The 22,033-nt window shown below is 41.8% G+C and overlaps 1 protein-coding gene across 2 annotated transcripts; it reads left to right on the top strand.

Moving 5' to 3' along the window:
- The first annotated feature begins 28 nt into the window (after window positions 1–28).
- LOC119387809 (ras-related protein Rab6) lies at window positions 29–20,632 on the top strand. Of its 2 annotated transcripts, none has more exons than XM_037655326.2 (8): window positions 29–265; window positions 2,246–2,304; window positions 5,634–5,687; window positions 6,659–6,764; window positions 7,718–7,829; window positions 7,940–8,033; window positions 9,585–9,648; window positions 16,708–20,632. In XM_037655326.2, exons 1-8 carry the CDS (start codon window positions 172–174, stop codon window positions 16,773–16,775), a joined length of 651 nt encoding a protein of 216 aa, XP_037511254.1. In that variant the 5' UTR covers window positions 29–171; the 3' UTR covers window positions 16,776–20,632. The 2 variants fall into 2 exon arrangements, with proteins under 2 accessions (XP_037511254.1, XP_037511253.1); XM_037655325.2 differs by lacking the exon at window positions 16,708–20,632 and adding an exon at window positions 13,710–14,508.
- The last annotated feature ends 1,401 nt before the right edge of the window (window positions 20,633–22,033 follow it).

Here is a 22,033-nt window from a genome sequence, read left to right as displayed (position 1 = left end):
TAGGTGCTGAGAAATCCTCGACGGCAGACCATTCAGAAAAGACGAAAAAAAGTTACGCAGCGTCTGCCACTGGATTTTGATATTCGACGGGCCAAGGAAATATCTGAGCGGGGGCTCGTGTCCCCGGATACCTTGTGCGCGTGTTTGGCGGCGTGTGTGTGCGGCTCTCGTATGTTTCCTCCCGCCCACGCAGCAATGTCCAGTTCTGGTGATTTCGGCAACCCTCTGCGAAAGTTCAAGCTTGTGTTCCTGGGAGAACAGAGCGGTGAGTCGAACTTGTCCCTGCCCCTTCCACGTAGGCCGGTCTCTGGTGGAGCGGGCGTGACGCCCGGTTCCGCAATCGCCTCTAGAATTGCGCGTCTTATGGACGCCCCGTTTGATCGTGCTTCGTTCTAAGGCGGCGCCCTGAGCTCGTGCGTTGTCCCCCTGAGCCCAGAAAGCGGAAAGCACCTCGGTGCTTCGTAGGATAGTGAGCGAGGGTCCCGTTGCAGTACACGGGGCTAGGCCTACTGTCACTTCGCCGAATAACTCATTCGACGCTCCCGAAGTTTCGGAAAAAAATTTGCACCAGGCGTGTACGTGGTAATCGGCTTATATTTTCATGCCTGGACATGCTACGTCTGTAAAGCGCACCGTAGAGCGTAGACCGAGAGCTGCAATTTATAGCGACGGTCCACGCCTCCGCTTTCCTGTTTCGAACTGTTTTACCGATCGGTCAGCCCGGCTGTCTCGCTCGAGCAAAATTCGATGGACCGGATGACGTCGACGTTTCGCGTGAATTTAGTGTAGCCATCCGTCTGCCCAGGGTGCTGTCCGGTGGCCGAATGGAATGCGGTCACTACTGAAATTCTTTTCAGCATTTTTCTTTCGCTCCCAGAAGCCGCGCGCGCCTGCTAAACAGGTGCGACCGCATCTATCTAGATCACGCGTCCACATATGCAAGTTGAGATGTTGCTTTCTCCTTTCATGGAGGGTGTACATAAAAACAAATGGTCAAGTAGTTAACGTAGTGATGGTGACGTATCGGAAAACTGTTCAGACGATGGCGACGATAGATTTTACTTTCATAGCGTCCGCTGGTCGCTAGCCGGTTGGCTGACGGTTAAGAAAAAAAATATTGCGTGGGGGTAAGTGACCTCGACGGCGAGCTGGCTGTACGAGTATAGAGAGAGGTGAATAAAAAAAGGGTTGTAACAAAAACGCACCAGCAGGAAAAGGGGCTCGGACGAAAGTGACTAACCTAGTTTTGTTTTTCTCTTCTTACCGATCGTTTGAATGGAGTGCGCGCTCGCTCATGAATGCGATTTGGGCGCATGATTAATACGTTGTCAGCTGGTTACGTTGCCGACAAACCGCCTATGCGGAAATGCGCCGGCCCAGTTAAGTTGCCGCTATGATCTGCCGGTTTCGGTTTCCGTGGCCTCCGCGATTCGGTATGTGGTACGCATCCCGACGACGCAGGGCACAATCACTTATCGCGACGGCTTCTAGAGAGGAATAGGACAGCACTTCGCACGTACCAGGATGCTCACGAGCACACATCACCATAGAAAATGAGGTTCATGGCTTTGAATAGCTGAAAATTCGTTATTACGGGGATTTCGTAAAAGCGAAACATGGGCAAGCGAATATGTTTTTGCAAAAGCATTTTGCTACTGCCGTGCCTTTTTTTAACGTATCTGCGTTCTTATTGTTTCTTTTAAAGGGTTTTGCACATTTGGGTCATAGTTTTATCAGTATTGTGCTTATCTGTTTTATGGTGCTAGGAAATGTTTCACGTGGCAGCGCTGATAGGATATCATGGTAGAGGCCAGAATAAATTGTTGGGCCATATAAAAGAGAGAGTGAAAGGCAGAGAGGTTAACCACGTTAGGAAAACTTTTGCCCTTGATGCCTGCCTCGTCCGTGTTTGAGACTGCAAACAGATGCACGTTTTACCGATTCAGAGTAAAATGTGCACGTGTAAGCATTCAGTGTGTTTGTATCATAATTGGTACATGCATATGTACGTACGTCATTGTGATGCGTCTAACATGTCACTTAGTTTGACTGTGGAGAACAATGATATCTACAAACAATGCCAGAAGCTTCTACAGTTCGGAAGTCACAATGTGTCATAGGACTGAGGTCACAGGCTCTTTTGAAGGTGCTTGTATTAGGTGCTTTGAAGCTACTTAGTTTGGTGCAGTTATTCGAAACATAAAACCTGCTGCAATAAAGTGAAAATGCTTTCCTTTTCTTTCAGTTGGGAAAACTTCCCTCATCACACGTTTCATGTATGACAGCTTTGATAACACATACCAGGTGTGTTCTTTATTTCCCATCACTATGTCTCTTTGTACTTGTGTTGACTTCGTAATCTTTGTTGAATGCTCATTTGAAGGAAATTGGTCACCACTTGTGTCAGAATTCTTGTGAGGTACAATGTTGTGCATTCTACATTGGACCTGTTATGAATTGATGGCCTTTTTTCTTTTTTCAACGCCATATTGATTTGAAAGGGTCTTCTGTGGCGTGAATTATACTACACTAAAAGTAGTGCGACATATTTTTAAACTAGCTTGCTTTTGCAGAGCTTTTGTCAAATAAGGCAGATACGCAGTTGAAAATGTTAACCTTTACTGGCATGGGAAATGCCACTCATTTTCAAGCACCGACCATGCCTAGGAAATCATATTTAGCAGCAGCCTAGTTTTAACCGCAATGGCAGCTAGCGTGATGTCATCCATTAATACTTAAAAATCACACAAATGTACTTGCACTGCTAAGCCGTGTGAGCTCCCCAAATAGATTTTTTTTATTATTGCATTGCGTACGTGCTAGAAAGAGTAGTGCAATGCACCGAAGCACAGATGTTTGGAATGACATGCAGCTGCTTTTGATAGACTTTTGATTTTGTCTGTTCACAATGTCATCAGGCATGCTGCTGTTCTGTTATACACGTGTGTCGTCTTGCTGTAGCATGGTTGATGGAAGGAAACTGCTCAGAGAGTTCACTCCAAGTATTCGAGGGTCATGTGTTAGCTCAATCAGGCCTGAAGCCAGGGGGGGGGGGGGGCTAGCCCGCCCACCCCCTGAAATTTTGGTGAAGTAGGTGTTTTTACCAAAAATAAGTAATGAAAATAGGTGTTTTTCTGAAATAGTCAAGGTTTTCAGTAAGTGCCTCCCCCCCCGCCCCCCCCGGAAAAAATTCCTGGCTACGGGCCTGGCTCTAATGTAGCTTCCACTAATAAGCCATTGCACAAACTTCACTTGTAAAAGGCCCGAATCTTGGCACAGAGCCCTTTTACGTATTTGTACTGGGCATTTTTTTTTTCAGCTGTACCAATTTTTTTAATCTAGGCATATATAAGTCATGGTGACGAAATTGTTGGCATTCAAGTCTCTCGACTGGCAGCCTTACAATACAGAGTAATTTGCACATTTTCATGTGTAATTCAAGTTTCGTTAATTAAGCTTTTATTTGTTTAGGCCCCTACCTCGATATGGTCTAGCTGAGCAAAGAAAATATTTCACATTCAAAGGCTCACTGAAAGCAAAAATATTGCTGAAAAAAGTGTTCCTTCGGAGGGCTTCGAAATGTAAAGTATTGATCTACCAGCTCAAAGAATCTTTTTCTTAACAAAAATCTATACGCTCAGCTAGATCGTTTTGCAAATGGGCTCCAAACCACTCATTTGTTTCAGCCAGCTATAATCAAAAAATGAAATGTGAACGATTAATTTTGCATAAGGCTGTGAAAATTTCTCTAACTTTCAGGCTGACAATGTGTACACTCAAATGCCAACAGCATCATCGCTATGATTTATATAGGTCTGACTTAAATACTTTTGGGCAGCTAGAAAGAAACACTTCTTATTCTCAAATGTCTGAAGCTGCCTTTCGATTATTTTATTAAAATTGTGCTTATAACTTCATTTTCTTAATATTTATTTTATCGCAATGTAATCTGTCCTTATAAGCACCTTTTTATTTGGTTTGAGTTGTCGCAACTATTTTTACTCTCAAAAAGCAGCTTTTTTTTTTACTTTTACTTTTATGGAAAAGCATAGATTGTGATTGTTTCTTAAATGAATTTGGTTGAGGTAAAATGTGTGTTACGCCGTTTTCATCCTTCTTTTTCTCTCACTGAAGACAGAAATAAACAAACCTATAAAATCTTTAGTACTAGTCTTTCCTTTTTGTCTGTCCTGTGGTTCTTCTCAATTAGATCCCAGTGAGAGACTTACAAGCTACTTCCTACAACAATAATTTTTATCCTCCGTAACCGTGATGCAGCAGCTTCATGAGGCACCAGTGCATGTTGCCAGCTTTTCCAAAAGTAAATGTGTCTGTTTTGGGCTGGGATAATCTTTGCTTACAATGCACAAAGGTTTGCCTAGATTTCAGGGCACCGGCATCTGGTGCTGAGTGTGCCTGCTGAAATGCCTTTGGACAGAAATAAAAATGTAGTGATCCCACAAACTATACGACAGAATGGGAATAAGCAGCTTCGCACTTTCTTGACTTCCTTGAAATGTTTTCGATCGGGGCTTTATTAATTTAAAAATCAATCGAGTTTATTGAATATGATAGGCACATGTGGTAAACTTACAGAACGAGGTGAAAAGGGACGTCTAGTTGGTTCATTCTGTGCAGGAAAATAATTGCCTGCATAGAATACAGAGTAATTGTGCTCGATCTGTCCGTGTGTCTTCTTAGTGGTGTCCATTTCACAGTTTCGTGCAATTATTTTCCTGCGCAGAGGTGAAAAGGTTTCTAAGCATTGCGAAATGAGTGGGATGGAGTATAAAAACGGATTGGAAAGAGATCCTGCTGTTTGGAAATTTCAAGAATATACAACAGCATCAAAGTACAATACAAAATATCTTGACAGGTAGACATCATTAATCATAATATTAAAAACTAAAATGTTTCTGAAGAAAAAGTAATGGAACAGGCTCTGTAAGGTCCTGTGCAGCACTTTTTTTTTACAGATGCCTTTGGCAGATTTTTTTTTGCTTAGCATGAGTGCACAAGAAAATGCCTCATTATTTGCAGATGAAACAGAATTGCAGTTTTGCGCAAAGGCAAAGCATTGAAAGAGACAATACAGTTTAGCAATGCATTCGAGCTTCCTTCTTGTCCAGTGCTCAAACGGTGTATAGAAGTGACATGTCACAATGCAGCTAGTGAGACAAGTGCTGCTGTGCAGCAAAAAGGCAGTGTGCTGGAAAATGCCATGCGTGCCACACCGCTGGCATAATGATAAAAATTTGAAGTGGCATTACGTATCAATGCTGCACAAGATTTAGACAAAGTGACCGGTACCGTTTGGTTGGCAACTAGTAAAGTATTTGGCAGATTTTAGCTTGACATTTGTGCTCTTCATTCGACTCAGGCCAGTTTACGCACTGCAATGTGCGCACAACACTAACTCCAGCTGCCGAAGCAAGAGCTCTGCCCTAGGCTTGCTATAGCTGATTGATCGGAGTATGGTAATGTATCCACTTTGTTGCTGTTACAGCCAAGCACACACGTACAGGCCAATGGCGACGACAGTAATGTAGCTAGTGTTGACATTGCTATCACAGTTATATTTGCATATATTGTCGGGCAGTTTGGTCATAGTTCCCACTTCAATCTCCTTGCAGGCCACAATAGGCATAGACTTTTTGTCGAAGACCATGTACCTCGAAGACCGCACAGTAAGTTTCCTCCTTTGTGCTTTCATTTGACGATGAATTCCTTAGATATTTCGTAGTTATAAACTTTTCTTGCATTGTCGGGTCGAATGAAACTGAAAGCCTAGATTAATGTGTAGTTGCTTTATTAATTTAGGTTTACTCGTGTGTGTTAGATAATGCCAAACAAACAAAAACAGCTGAAATTTCGTTTATTTTTACAGCATAGAAAACCAGTACAAGAAGACGAATATAAAGTAGGCAGTGCCTTTACATGCTGGCCATGTTCATTAAAACTACAAGTGCTTATTACAAGGCACCATTCTGATTACCTTCTCCACTGTGAACTGAATTGCTAAAATTGAGCTTCTGGCATGTGTGTCACACCTATGGAAAAAGTGCAGCACTAAACCTTGGAATGAATAGTTGAAAGCGTACTTAATTTCTTTACTTGCATTGCTAGAGCTTGCCTCGTTTGCCTGTAATCGCACATGCAATTTTCATATGGAAGAAATTTGGTGCATTTGATGTCTGTCAATTTCAACCAGTGCCCTATAGCTGTTTAATTCAACCAATGCCAGGTTTAAGCAAGTTCACTTTAGTTCAGTTAAAGGGCATTTGAGTTGGTATATTTAGTACTGCTGTATGTTATTTCCTCCCCTCCCCCCCCTTCTTTTTTAAAATATTTTAGAGCATTCATTTTCTCAAATGCAAGGAAAATGTTACAGAGAGGAAGGCCAATTCTTAAACACATTAAGTATCTGTTGTCAGTGTGTATCTTATTTTGTCTTTTTATGTCTTTGTGTATATTATTTATATGAATTTGTTAGACAACATGCAAGTGTGTTGAGTATCAATTTCTTAGTGCACTGGCAAGTATGTTGAACAGAAACTCAGTCATCTTTATTCTATCAAGTAGGTTACTTACAGAAGCATCATATAGAGTTTCGCAGTAAAGAGTTCAGGTGAATGAAGCACATTCTTTTCGTGTGCAGGTCCGTCTACAGCTGTGGGACACAGCAGGTCAGGAGCGGTTTAGGAGCCTCATTCCAAGTTACATAAGGGATTCTACAGTTGCTGTAGTTGTTTATGACATAACCAGTAAGTTATTGCTTTAATTTTCTGCCCATCAACTTCTCTCACATAGAAATGTTTGGTGCCAATAAAGTTCTTCCTAAGTAAACATGGGTCCTTTATCTATCGCGAAAAAACATGCGGGCTATGTTTTGCATAGATTCAAACAGTGCAGGGGCTGACTGCTTTGTGGCCTAAGTTTAACTTGTACAATCTGATAGATAACTGTGCTATCGTAGCAGTGTAACACAACAATTGAGCTGTATTACAGACAGAAACTTATTAGTTTAGTTAATGCCACTGGAGTTTACGTATTGTCCCGTTAAAGCTTAGTTACTTTGTGAACAATTAGTTTAGTTAATGCCACTGGAGTTTACGTATTGTCCCGTTAAAGCTTAGTTACTTTGTGAATTATCTTTGAAGCTTGCAAATGTTTTTTGTCTCAGGTCAGGGAATTGACCCTTAAGGAGGCAGGGCCCAATAAGTTACCATTTGCTTTCATTGGACAAGCTGTACCATAGGGAGCTTAGAAGTAGTGTACTTAAATCTTCCTGGACCACCTCTCTCTCATGGGCACTGTAGCCATGAAGCCAGTTTGCATTGATTGGTCAATTAGAAGAGTTCTGTGCACACGCTTTGATAGAGACACTTTGTTTGTGAGACACAAAGCTATTTGCAGCCGCCATTTTTAGAACCTCCTAGTATCTCTGGCACTATGGCGCTAGCGTAGAGGCAGTTCGTGTCCACTCAGAATTTTCTTCAGGATATCACTGATTGGTTCCTAGTGACAATATAAAAACTACACCTGACATCCATGTACTGTAAATTAGTACAATTTTCATAACAATATGGTGGCAAGATGTTTTCCTGTCCTGGTTTGACATTCACGTTATGTGTAGCTATAAAAGAATGCTGCGCTTGTTGGGTTTAAATTATTCATCTGTTAACAGTCGGTAACCTGTACCCCACTTTTGATTTAGATGCCAACTCATTCCATCAAACATCCAAGTGGATAGATGATGTGAGGACGGAAAGGGGGAATGATGTCATAATCATGCTTGTTGGCAACAAGACTGACCTCTCTGACAAGAGGTAAGCATTTCTTGTCATATGGTACACAGTATGTGGGAAATTTGGAAGTGTTTTCATAGGGTCTTCTGTTTTTGTGTTCCATTTATATGCATTCTCTGCTTCACTTACAGGCAAGTGACGACAGAGGATGGCGAGAGGAAGGCAAAAGAGCTCAATGTTATGTTCATAGAAACCAGTGCAAAGTCTGGCTACAATGTCAAGCAGGTGAGGGAACCACGCTTTCTCAGCACTAAAAGACTTGCAGAATTCTTCAATCGGCCTTCTGCATCCGTTTAATTTTTCCCACACATGATATTAAATGCTTATATTGCTCTTGAAGCTTAACATCATTTGAAAAACATAAGGAAAGAAGTGGCAGAGATAGTGACAAGAACTTGTGCACTCGGGTTTGAATGTGACAGCATTAAACATGGACTGCACTATCTTTGGAGCAGTTCCTCTAATGTATAGTATGGGCCAGTCTCGGAGGCAGTGCCATGTATGTAACGCAGTCTCTCGCATTTCAATCTGTGGCCAGGGAGAAGAGTGAGAAACTGACAGAGCAACTTCGTCATGAGAGAAGCATGTGTGCGATCGTGGCTTATCGTTAGATCACGGGGTTCCTTTGTTGGAAGACAGGGGTTTGATACCACAATCGGTCATCCATTTCTGTAATCTTAACCTTGATGCAGCACATGTGACGATAATGATATAAAGAAGCAAATCTGAAATTTGGTTGGTCATGCTTTAATTCACTGGGGTGCTTTCTGCTATGAGATAAGAAAAATGTGGGATCCAAAATATCATTTCAAGCAAAGAAAATTTTGTTTGCACGTGCTCCATATTGTACATAATCTATAAGAAAGAAAGTCTGATACAGTCGTCGACAAATTTTTCAGGCATCTTATTGCTTAGACCTGCGTAAGACTTTCCTATGGCATGGCCATATGTAGCACAGATGTATAATGCCAGTGACTGCAATTTCAGCTGCCATATAATGTTTTGGGCACAAACCACATGTGCAGTGCCGCAAACTTTACTGCCACAAACAGAGTTGCTACCACATTGACTAGGCATGTAACCAAAACTTTGGTGGCCAACTCCCAACGTAGCAGTTCTTGTTGGGCCTAGCAACTTATGCATTGCGACCAATGGAATAGCTTGTGACAAGTTGTAGCAGGGAATTTGCCGTCACTATGCTTCACTGCATAGACTTTATTGACCGTTGAGTGCAGAATGACATTCGTAGTAGCAGAGTACCCAGATTTACACAAGTTGCTCCTGTCTGGGAAGAAAGTCTCCTAGCAGTGAATCTTACTGTACATCTTTGAGTTTGCGATAAGGTTGTCCTTGCAATGTTTCTGTTGTCTTGTAAACCAATACGTCATGAAAGCTGCTGAAGCTGGAACTTTTTACCTGTTGAGAGTGATTTCTCAGAGATTTACGAGACAAATGTTTAAAAACTACTCGTAGGGAGTTCTTGAAAAAATAGCCCTAACACATTGCGTCACAGTTGAGTGTGCAATGCAGTGATTGTTTTAAGCAACCATTTTACCACACATTCCAATTTGAAGGGTTACGTTTTTAAGAACATAGCAGGCCAAGTCATGTGTTTGTGTGGCAAATCAAGCCGTTTCTTTAAAGTCTGTGTTTTTTGTTTTATCTGCATTACGAATATCAGTTCATATAACTTCAGTGGCTTACGTCATACATTATCTGTGGCATGCCTAGCAGTGCTGGGAGATTAAGCTGAATGCTTCTCTCTCTGTCACACAGCTCTTCAGACGTGTAGCAGCTGCCCTGCCAGGAATGGAGAACACGGAACGAACGAAAGAAGACAGTATCCTTTCTGCATTCTGGTTTTCCTTATTCATGAGTGACAACTCTTGTGCTTTATGCACCTTTGCATTTTATTATATGTTTTCTCTTTAACAGTATCATCACGTTGGTCCCCACTTTATAAATGTTAGGCAAGTGAGTGGCTAACTAAGTCACTGTCTTATTCGTAGCCAAAACTACCTGAATTGTGGCACTTGGGCTTGTTGAGGGCTTGTTGTGACGTTTGCTAAGGTTTAGCTCATTCCTTGCCTCGCCTTATTGTGGTTTACACGGTGTCAAACGCATTTGAGTGATAGTTAGCGCATATTACAGTTCGCATTATTTCTATTCGACGTCAAACCACAATCATAATGTGGCGAATATAATTAGTGACATGGTGCATAATGTGTACTGCATCAGGAGTACACTCATTTGGGCTCGTCGGTAGATCTTGTAAAGCAGCTGAATATTGATCAGCACAAACACTGGACATAGATCTTTTCTTCATTCTGTGTTTGCATTGTTCAATGGTTTTACAGCTTTCGATGTTTTTATTGAGAGTCAAAAAGGGTTGCCACATTCATGATGTGGTGATTTAATTGGAAGTCACATTGCGAACCTCTGACGGCCACTTCATTTCAATGTCTGCACCTATGGAGCAGTACTTCATCATGCTGTGCTCTTGCAGACTGTGTTTCGTCTTCTTATGCTGCGTGATTCTTATACTGTGTCTGCGAAAGATCTGGCAGCACATGTCGGTGCTCGCTGGTCTACCGCTGCGGCTTGGTGGCCGCTGTTTTCACTTGGCGGTGGGTTACACCACATGTACTCGGTATCCTGAATGAAATTGCAGGGGCTCTGAGGACATACTTTGGCTGAGTGCAATGAAATACACGTGCTGAGGTGCTGTCACATCTATTCGAAGCCGGAGAAGTCTGTAGTAATTTGTCACTCTTTACTGGGACTAACTTCTTTAATAGTATGGACCTTTATTGTGGATTTGAGGCATGAATGAGAATGAAACTGCAAAGCTTTAAGTGGGGCAGCTTCTTTCCATCACTAATAAAAGGCAGGATGGCCAGACCAAAACAAGATAGCATTGACGACCAGAGCAAAAAAAGTTCATCTACATAGCTGTCAAAGCAAAAGGGAGCACACCTTTTGCTGCAACTCTAAAACAACTGCCACATCTAGCAAATTGTTGGCGTATCTCCCCAAGTGGCAGTGATCTAGGTCAGCCTGTACATGTTGCACCTCATAATGACTGGAGTATAACGATGGCTGAAGTACCTGCCGCGTGGTATTCACTTTAGTTTGGGATAACAGAACGGGACAAGACAGTGTTGGATCGATGTTGTCGTGCTGACAGCAAGACTGTTCTTCGAGGTTGTCTGTAAGGTCTTGTAAAAGGTTAGACTGCAACCCATTGTGTCCACAATTAAAACCACGGCTTGAAGATTACAAATGAGCCGGCCCATATGCATGGGATGTTTCTCTGACCTCCTGCAATGGTGATTCAGTTGGTGTCAATGATTTTTATATTCCTTGCATTGAAGATGTCATTATTCCAACAACTGCATCTCACTCCTTGACATACCACGATTGAATTCCTGAAAGCTAGGACACCATTTCTGGCGTGTTCTGTGCACCTCGTTGTTGCTATTGTTGTACGGGTAACAATCCTTTCTTTTTCATTGGCATTTATTCATTTATTTTATTTATTTATTTATTCATTCATTCATTCCTTTGGTGTTAATGTTTTACTCCTACTTGCATCTTCAAGTGGTGAACCTCCTGGTACATAAACCAATTATCTACACATCCCTACATTTACGCACTTGTTGGTTGAAGTTACATTCACATGTGTTAGCACTCCGCTTTGAAGTGCGAAATGAACATAGTGGCAGCATGCTGCAAAGCACGTTGGAAGTGTGGCTCGTAATGTTTTCCCTTCATTTTTGCATGATTTTTGCACGTATTAGCATTTCATTGAGTCATGCGCCGTGAATGGGCGTTTTCTTACTCCCATGTTTTCGTAATTCTGTGCTACTCATGGGCATAACATCGGCAGTTCTGTGCAGCAAAGAATGAGGGCAAAACAACGCTCAAATAGGCTGTAGTATAATAACGCCATTGCTGCTCTCCATTTCTGCATGCCTTTGCGAGAATGTTTTTGAGCGCTTACCAAGCAGCTGAAAGCGAGAAAAATTTAAGCAATAATATTTCTGGCGGGATGTCAATAGTCTCCTAACGTACCTTCGTGCACACTCGTGCAGGCAGTGGCACCATGGCTATTTGAATGTGATGCACTCAGTGATATCGGTCACCCACACTGGCAGAGGAAACATTGAAACCATGTATATAGCCGTTAACAACTGTTATACATTAAGTTTTAGGCACAGCGATTTGTTACTTTCATGTTGCATGTTGCTGCATACTGATGAGAGTAAAGTGCAGATGCATCCGGTTTGCAAGATCTTGAGGCACATCGAAAACTCAAGGTTGTCGAAACTGTCTTGGTCATACTGCTGTTTTCTTCATAGTTAAACTGAAATATTGGCGCTTTTAACAGTTATTATATCTGTTATGTTAAAGTGTTCCTAAGTATTTGTCATATTTGTTCTTCGATTTAGCAATACTGTCATCACAAGCCCTCACAGAAAGACCTTACTGCTGCAGCTCTGCAGTTGTTTACATAGGTTCGCTGTAAAGAAACCCCAGTGGTCGAAATTAATTTGGAGCCCCTGTCACAACTGTCTCTTGTAGCTCTTGCGTTGCCTTGGGACCTTAAAAACTCTATAATTAAAAGTAGGGCTCCAAAGAACACCTGGTAACAGAAGTGTGTCTATTGGAAATTAAAGGTAGACTAGCATGATGTGAAGCATTGTGTTATTTTCTTGCGTAACTCTGCGATCTAGCGCTTCTCTGGGAGAAGTTTGTTTAGCTGATACTTTGGTGGAAGCACTGCAACTACAAATCCTTGCAGACTTGGTTTTGACGCACTGCGCAGGCATGCAGAGAGAAACTATATACTCATTGACAACATTCTGTGGCTTTGAAGGGAAAGCTATGGAAGCAGGTCTGAGGCACATAAAATGTCACTGGCTTTGCACAGTTTTACAGCCGCACTCTAGTTTCCACTGTCAGCTTAAGGTCTCGCTAAAAGTGAAACCATCAGGCTGTCTTCTGTTTGCTGTGGTGCCTTTCTTTCTCACAGTTATCCTGCAGCTGACTATATACTCTTTTTTTTTTTTTCTACACTTTTTTATTTCTACGAAATGTCTTAATCTTGTGCAGCATGTGTTGCCTATTTCTCTGTTTCTTTATTTTTGGCTACTCATTCTGGTGTGTGCTGTTTTCTTGTTTATTGTCTCTATGGCTATTTTATTGGGGCTGTGCGAATATTATTTTGTAATACATAAGAGTAACAGCATTAGGCCATTTTCGACTCGGGTTTCAAGTATAAATTGATTGGTGTGCGAGCAGTCAAATAACCATGTTACAGAGCATGTATTGAGGGCTGAGCGCTTTAATGTGGCAAAACTTTACCTGAATTCCTTAACTGTGATGCCCGTTACAGCCCATATGTAACCCTGCTTGAGATACTAAGCCTTATCAGTTGGTCAAACATCTTTGGTGTCGGCAAAAAGTGGATACACAGTCTTATACCTAGTAGTTAGGCTTCATAATGTAAGTGTGAACCTTTGAACAAGAAAGCAATAATACATTATCAGTGCCTTTTGCTATAGTTCATGAATGTAAAGTAGGTGTGTGATGCATTTTCATTCTGGTTGCCCAGTGTCATTTTAGCAGTGTGTAAATAGGCACATGATTGCTTGCCTCGAGAGTGCAAACCAGCACTTTTTGTTATATTCTGTTTTGTACTCAAACACGTAGCTTGAATGTTGAGTTATGCATTTGATTCGCACATCCCTATAGCTGATTGCTACTGTTCCTGCATGCAGCATGGTGTGCATCATTTCACTCTTTTTTGCTTATTTTGGTTTGTCATGTTTGTTTTCGTTGGTCTCCTTGACTCAAAGCCCCTCCCCTCCCAACCTCTGTTTCCCTCTTCACCACCAGTCGTGGACGTCGATCTGAAAGATGGTCCCACGGAAACACCGCGTCCCGAAGGCGGTTGCGCCTGCTAAGACTGGGTCCACACGGAAAATGCAAAGAAAGAAAAAGAGAGAACGAAAAAAAAGGCAGCCACGCCACACCCGCTGCTCTGCTGTGCTGCACTTAAACCCGTCCACCACTACCACCATAACGCAACGCGCATCGTTAGACACACACGACACACTGACATGCAATTTATCTCTGGCACGCATACGCCATGTACACGTGCATTTGACCGGCAGCCAAGTGGGCAGGAGAAATCGGTGGTCGCCGAGTGTTAAACAAGGACGGAAAATGCGACAAAAAGTGGGAATACAGGTGCCACAGTTTGTGCCGATGCAGCGATGTTTTTTTTTTTTTTTGTCCTTGGGCTCATGGCAAGTTGGCTGTAACACATGCTCTGTTTTCGTGCAATCGTTGGAGCTGCAGGCATTGAACATGTGTGCATTCAACGTCCGCGCATCCAAGTTAGCATCTGCTGTAGAGAGGCGAGACACACGCAGGGGCTTTTGTAATTGTTAGCTGTTTGGGCGTGCTTTACTGTCTACGTTGTTTTATTTAAGCCTTTCTGGAACTCTGCTGTTGCATTTTCGGAAGCAGCCATTGTTCACTTTTTCTTTTTATTTAAACTCTTTAACGGACTCTTGCGATGTTTGAAGTTTGTCATACTGTGCGAGTTGTTTGCCTTCATTGATCTGCATTACTTTATCATTCTGTGTCCCTGTTTGTTCTCGTTTTGTAGAATATAAACTTTTTTTCTTTTTCGTACTTTGTAGAGACTTTTTTTGTCTGTGAAGACTCTCTTTCCTCCAAGCTGTTTTGTGGCAGCATTTGCCGCAGGTATGTTCGGAATGGAGGCTGTGCTATGATTTGGACGCAGGGCAATGGAATATAGGAGTGTCATCAAGTCATACAATGCTACATAGCGTTTACGGATGTGAACGTAAACCAGAACTACATGAGGTTCGAGTGCTCATAGAGAGCGGGTATGCTTAGTCACATAAACCTCTTCACAATTTAGCTGTACAGATAGAAGTGCACACAACTCTTTCCCAACATGTTTCTTTGCGACATTTTATACTGCGGTTGCAATTTTGCATTTTCCGCCAAATATTGGTAATAATAATACTTTTACTCAGAGAATGTGTGGCCAGGTGCACCAGAGTGGCCTGCAATGCCTACCAGGGGCCCATGAATAATACTAGGGGAAACATTTTCTCAGTGTCCATGGCGAACTTAGGTCCTGCGTCCCAGGACTTGAGGCAGTTTGTGCTGTGGTTACGTGCTCAGATTTCTACTGTAGAAATGCCCGCTTACAGAAGAAGTTTGTTTATTACATCTATTTCAATAAGAATGGCATCTGCGAGTATAATTTAGTTATGTTGAACCACAGTTAGATTACCATGCATTCTTTCATCTCTCACCATTTGCTTAACGGGTCTTCGTGACCATGGCTACCAAGCTTAAATTTTTTGGTTAATATTCTCTCGCACGTTATTGCACAATTGAACCTTTGCCTCCCCTGCACGTTAGAATTAAATTTAGATTGTTCTTGGCCATCTTGAATGAGTAACGAATCAATCAAAATTGTAGTGGTAACTACCTTATACTTATTCAAAGCTCACTTGTGCACTGTTGCCATTCAGAAATAAATATCAAGCCTCATTGTTTCACTGTTGCCATTCAGAAATAAATATCAAGCCTCATTGTTTTAAATTAGGGAAAGGCAAAATTCAGCTAATCCTAGGATGTGATTGTACTTTGACAGTAATGTACAGTATTGAAATGTTCCATGCATCAAGTTGTCTTGCCAGATGCTGTAGCACAGCTGACACTTGCACGTGCCCTACCATGAAAGTGTCTTAGTAGCCATGTCTCCACGACCCAGATGCACAGCATGGAGGCATCATATTAAGCACTTGTATATCTGTGATCACCCATAGTATGAGCATATGTGCAACCATATATGTACCACAGTCTCGGCTTAAAGGTGGAATTCCAGACACACAGGCTAAAATTGGCAAGTATACAGCAAAGCTTGCAATCGCAAGTTTTAACTTCTGTCCTCAATTTCAAGGCATATTGATGGATTGAGAAGAAAATCTGCTTTATGACAGAATCCTTGGTGCTTTGCTCAAAGAAGTAAATAGTGCGTTCCTTGATACATTGCCTAACTGTAACCTTAATTTCTTAGTTGCCACATTTAGAAAAATTGCCTTAAATGCATGTCTGCATACATGCAAAATCTGATTTCTCCTAGAACCCATGTCCTCATCTACTGCACAGAACAGTGGTAGTCTTAATTGCATATCTAGATCTACAGTTCAAGATTTCATTGTTCTGTGCGATGGTCGAATATATGCAGAGGACAACACAAGATCATTAAAAGGTACCAATCCTAAGTGCAGCTTGAGAACCCGTTACTGCTACATTTATTATTCAAAACGTTGGCAAGTGCCTGACAAAATGAGTACAGCTGAATCGGTAAGCATGCTTTAGATTTCCTCATTTGCAAGCTTTGTAGGCAAAGTAGCTTTTGCTTCATTTTCCCAAGAAGTAGACGTTCATCGAGGCACCACAAGCTGGCGTTTGGTTGTAAAGTTGAGAAGCCTTGAAGAATGTCGAAAGTTTCATCAAACCTGAGCTACGCTAGACTGCGTGCCTTGAATGTGAGAGCAGTGGTGTGGCGTTTGCTTTCTTTTCTCTTTTCCTTTTGCCTGCCTGCACGCAATGAAATGGAAGAAAATGAAGTGTTTAGAATAACAGAGAGCTGAGCTAGTTGGTAAGTATTCATTCTAAAAGACTGGGCGTGCAAACACGGACATAAGAAGGAAATATTCGGCGTTTCTGGTGTCTTGACTTCTTTCTTGTGTCGGTGTTTGCATGCCCAGTCTTTCAGAAAAAATGAAGTGTGCATTTGTTTGTGTGTGGTAGTCGCCTTGACTTGTCACCCCTCCACCAGCTGTTCCGCTGAAGCCCCAAGAACCACCAAAAGTGATGAAGGACGAAGAAGGCAGCTGCATCTGCTAGAAAATGAGACATAGGCGCTGTCCAAGATTCTGCAGCCGTTGCTTTATTTCCACACCCCATTGCTCCCCACTGCTGCCACAGCTGCTGCTACTGCTGGCACACAAGCAGACAAAGCGTTTACGTTCCTCGAGATGTTGAGCTTTCGGCAGAGTTGTACATTGCGGGCGAGGAGAGTTATTTACTATGAGACGAGCGAGACCTGCTAGGTATCCTGTGGCTTCTGAAGTTTGCAGACCAAGTGAGATGGCATGCACTGCAAGCTGCAAATTATAAAGAAGTTCCAACATTAACGGTCATTTTCTTTTTTGTTTATTGAAATGTGAATTGCTATAAAAACGAGAATTGAGACCATTACTCACAGTGCAAGCAAGACAGTAAAACGCTAGAGTTATGAAATGCTCTATATTCGCAGCACAGCCCTTCTTGAACTTTTTCACTTGACTTGTCAGACTTGTAGTGCTACGTATTTCAAGCCACTGAGCCAGTTTTGCATGCAAGAATGGTGGAAATGATGGTCTAGAGGCCACAGACGAAAGGAAAATGATCAGGGTGGTAGAAGCGGCTACATGGTCTGGTCGCTAGTGACAAGGCATTCTACTAGAGGGACAGGTTGGGACTGCATGGCAGAAAGAATGAGGTGTTTCTCTATGGCTGCGTCGTCCGGCACGATAAGTGCACACAAACGCTCTCTACAAGTTATCTAATACTCCCTAGTGAGCCCTACAGGGTGTGAAAGTGAGCGGACATGAATTTCACATGGCGGTGTGATCTTATAAGTTCCATACGGAACAAGATGCAAGCGTATATATGTGTATATTGCAGCAAAAAAGTGTGCCTACAAATTGAAAAATGCTAGTACTTCTATTTGGTGTTTGATGAGTGTCGTACCTTAGCACAAGTTGAATGCATTTGCAGTGGTTTGTGGCGAAACACTTTTTTTTTTTTTTACAGTGTGCATTCAACACCTCTTTTTGCTGCCACCGAACACATTGCGCAGCCAAGAGTTCAAGGGGGGGTCACAGTTTGGATACACTACTTTGCATTGCTTGTGCATTGAACCGTGGTGAGAGAACTGTTACGTGGGCATCGCTGTTGAGTAGCAGACCCCGAAAGCTGTATCGCAGACATCCATTAATGAAGCGAATGGAGCCTTATATGTTGCATACTGCGGTAAATGAAGGTGGTAAAACAATGATTCATGAAAATTGTATTTTTTTTTTTTTGCACTTCTTGCACTAATGTATTCAACCACTGGGCAGATTCTTCCTGTCGCATCATCAAACCATACATGCACAGCAAGTGTTGATGATGGGGCATGTGTGCTTTAAGGTATTTTACGCATTTAACAGTTCAGGCAACTACATAGAAATAGTTCCTTCCAACTACACAGATTTTGTTTGCATTTAATGCTCAGATAAGCATGTTGTTGGCCCAGTCTGTCCTCATCGAGACCAACAATGATTGGAAAATTAGTGTTCTTATGTATCAAGCATTACTTTGCCATAATGTGATGAGGCGAAGGCATGCATTCAAGTGCATTTAACTTTTGAAGGGGCCCCGCGACACCTTTTCATTAAAACTTCAAATACTGTATTGATTGCAATGCCTTTTAAAGAATGAATTTACACAGACACATTTGACAAAGAGCTCATCACAATGAAGGTAGAGTGCAATGCTCGCTTTCCCTCCTCCTAAACGCAATTCCTATCAGCCGGTGTAATGCCAATAGCAGTGCCCTGCCTGTATTGCTCCATGCTATTTCATTGCTTTTGGGTGGTTACCCTTGAACACTGGCATCTAACAAATGAGTGGCAACAGGGCAAGCAGGACCCATTAGCAAGCATGCACAGGTGTTGCATGCTTGTGCTAGCTTTTGCTTGGGTTTAGTTCATGATAATAATCCAACAGCAGGAATCCATTAGCTGTTGTGCTTTGACATCATAAATGGCTTAAAGTAGAGGGCACTTCGAACACTAACATGAGACTGAGACATCTTTTATAGGAGATTGTGGGCTCCATACTGTGTGCAGGCGGAATAAAAATATTTGGCTGACACGTTCTTGTCAGCGTTGGCTGCAGAGTGCAGATGTACCCTTTTTGTGTTCAGAAAGTCTTGCAGTGCACCTTTAACCACTGGTACATTCTATACTCACTTTAACTGCATGCAGCAAATGCAAAGGATTCTTCTGCAAGAAGTCTGGCATACTTTGCAACCAGTGACTGGTCACTTGCATGGTCTGTGAACTTCCGCCACTCAGCGTACATTCCTCGCAATAAGTTCTATCCCTTTCCTGTTTGAGGTCGTACAGTGCTGTTTCTACTTTGAATTGCTGCAGCATGTTCATGTCCAGCATCTCTTCAGCGTGATGCAAGAGGGGGCTCTGCCTAGGAATGGGAATCCTTTCTAGTCTGAGATTTTTATCAAAGTTTGAAAGATTTTGCATGTTTATAAACGCAGTATGGAAGGGTAGGAAGGTGGCCAACAATCAACGTGTGATGAAGTTCTTGCTGCTATGGGCAGTTGTCTTTCTTATGAGAATTTTTTTCTCTTCTGTACTGCTACTTACCTGCTGTACTTGTTAAAAAAAAATCAGACGAAGCTTGTACTGTTCATGGCACTTGTGATTTCTATGTAGGTAAGAAATTCTAGAATGGGGCACCATGGGACTGCTCTTTGCAGGTTAGCAGAATGCTTGCATTAAAGGACAGTACTTGTTGAAGCAGTTTCAACTTGCACAAGATTTCCAAGCTGATTTATCCTGGGTGGCAAGGACTCGAAAGACCAGTGCTTGAAAGTTCTTGTAGACAGTTGACTGTTTGCTTTTATTCATTGGGTGCTGTTGTCAGCTAGTAATGCAAATATTTAGTACTGTCTGTACAGTACAACCACGATGGCTTAATTACACAAAGCTAGAAATATCTGTATGACTTTCTTGCTTTAACCAGGGCAGTATTCTTGGGTGATAACTTTTATTTGAGAGAACATCACTTTCGCGAGATTGCCCACAGTTCAGCACCAGATGTATCCATTTACATAGCTGACTGTGCTGCTGCATAATTTAACTTAGCCTCTTCAATTCGCATGTGAAAACGAAGCTAGTCTCTAAAAGTATTCGCCGAAAAATACCGCTCGAGTCTGGCAATAACACTGCATGGGGCAGCTCTTGGAAAGCCCCTGCAGTAACACGGTAAAACAAACGCTGCAACTGTTAAGTTATCTATTGAAGCAGCAGCTGTTTGATAAAACAACCTTCATCAAGCGGAACACGCACAAACGAATTTTACTCTTTAAATGTAAAAGCACGCCAAGGGGTTATTTACACCTTAGGAGAAAGCAACTGTATGGAATGGGCGACTTGTACCATTCCTGTACATTGGTAGACTACCAGGTGCACACATTTACGAAAGAAAAAAAGCGCACTTGGGAATGAAGAGTTATGTGCAGTAAAGTTGTACCATAGCAGATGACTGTTTCGGTCGATTTAGCGTCAATTCTTCAATGGTGCTGTTTGCAACGTGGGTTAATTGTTTCTTTGCAGCACATTATTAGCGGAGAGTGCTGAAGTCTGCTTTTGTCCCTTACAGAAGCTCTTGTTTGTACTTTGTTGGTCAAGCATAATATTTATTTGAAAGTTATCTATTTAACTTCTATGCTTGCTGCTCGTGTGATAAGTATGTCCGAGAAGCAGGCATTCGTTTTAGCATGAGGAGATGCAGCTTTGCACATGGACAAGAATGACAGCAGATGGTGCAAAGCTACTTATTATGGTTTGGAGGGATTCTGTGTGACAAGACTTTTTTTTTTTTCGAATAAATGTGGCCACGAAGGCTTTGCAGAGCAATTGGCTCCCATTGCACATGTGTTGTTTGTTTTCGAACACCAAGGTTTGTTTGATGGCTTGCAAAGTTGGCAGCGTTTTCTCGTAAGTAATCGCAATATTGTTTCACTTTCTATGGCCGAGTCAATGCCTCTGCTCAAGTGGCATGCTATGTATGTACACGAAACGATGGACACTGCGATTGACGTATGTTCTCATCATAGCAATTTCATACCTCAATTCATTGCTAAATTTAGGCAAGTTTAAGTCAAACTTTCATATGAGGTATTTTCCTTATTGTAACCAAAATCCTTTAATTGAAACAGCAAAGCAAGCAAACTCTGGATGACTCGGTGAGATAGTGCATGCTGAGTGGAATGAAAAAAATGCACATTGTGAAATACAGCTAGGTCAAAAATTCGGCAAAAGTAAAAAATAATAATAGTAATAATCGTGGTTTTACATCCCAAAACCACAATGTGATTAAAAGAAAGTTCTGAATGAAATCTGATAATCCTTTAGCTTGTTAATGGAATTTTGAATGACCCGTGTTGTTCGAACGAGCTTTCCATGCTTAGTTGTCATCCTCAGAAACTGCTTTTTGTCTTGCAATGTACAGAGCATCCAACACTCTATTCCCACTTAACAGGACTCTGTTAAAACCTCAGTTGGAGTATTTACTGCGTTACACGACACAACAAAATTTTTCGGCTGTCTATGAAGAGGAGTTGTTTGAGAAACTTGCCTACCCTACATATGTCTTTGAATAGGCTCTCACTGGCATTGCCTAAACAAGTCAAGTTTACTAAAACAGTTCAGTTGAGTTACATGGTTAGCATATTACAGCAGGAGGTCCCAAACTGTCGGAGAAACTGACAGGGGGACTTTCCATGATTACATGAATGGGGTAATATACAGCTAACATATACGGACGAGTGAACAATGATGAGTAAGCTTGATAACAATAAAATCGATGCATAACCTAATGGTAATACTCACTATTGGAAAAAAAATGACATGAAAATAATCAGAAGCAAGTGCTTAAATAGGAATGACAAATAGCAAGATTGATGAACAGCACAACATGACAAATGCAACTCGTTTCATTATCAGTGATATCAGTTGCAGAAAGGCAAATTTTCAATACTATTGAACTAGAAATATTGAGACTGAATATTGAAACTAGAAATATTGAGAGCTGATAATAGTTATTACACAATTGTGTTTATTAAAGGGGCCCTGCAATACTTTTTGAGCATGGTTAGAAAACGCTGCCGATCAGTAGTCGAGGCTCCTGAGGACATGTGAGCGAAAACATTATAGTGCAGCACACGGCCTGGAATTTACTCTTAATCCTCAAAGTCGGCTAGAAATCGCTCCCTCTTCTCTCGACAAATGATGCTATAAACCCAATGTCCATGGCCATTGGCTGATTTGTGC

Source organism: Rhipicephalus sanguineus, chromosome 3 (assembly GCF_013339695.2).
Source record: "Rhipicephalus sanguineus isolate Rsan-2018 chromosome 3, BIME_Rsan_1.4, whole genome shotgun sequence".
Classification (NCBI taxonomy): Eukaryota; Metazoa; Arthropoda; class Arachnida; order Ixodida; family Ixodidae; genus Rhipicephalus; species Rhipicephalus sanguineus.
Note: the sequence above shows the minus strand (reverse complement) of the source record. Positions and strands in the feature narration are given on the sequence as shown.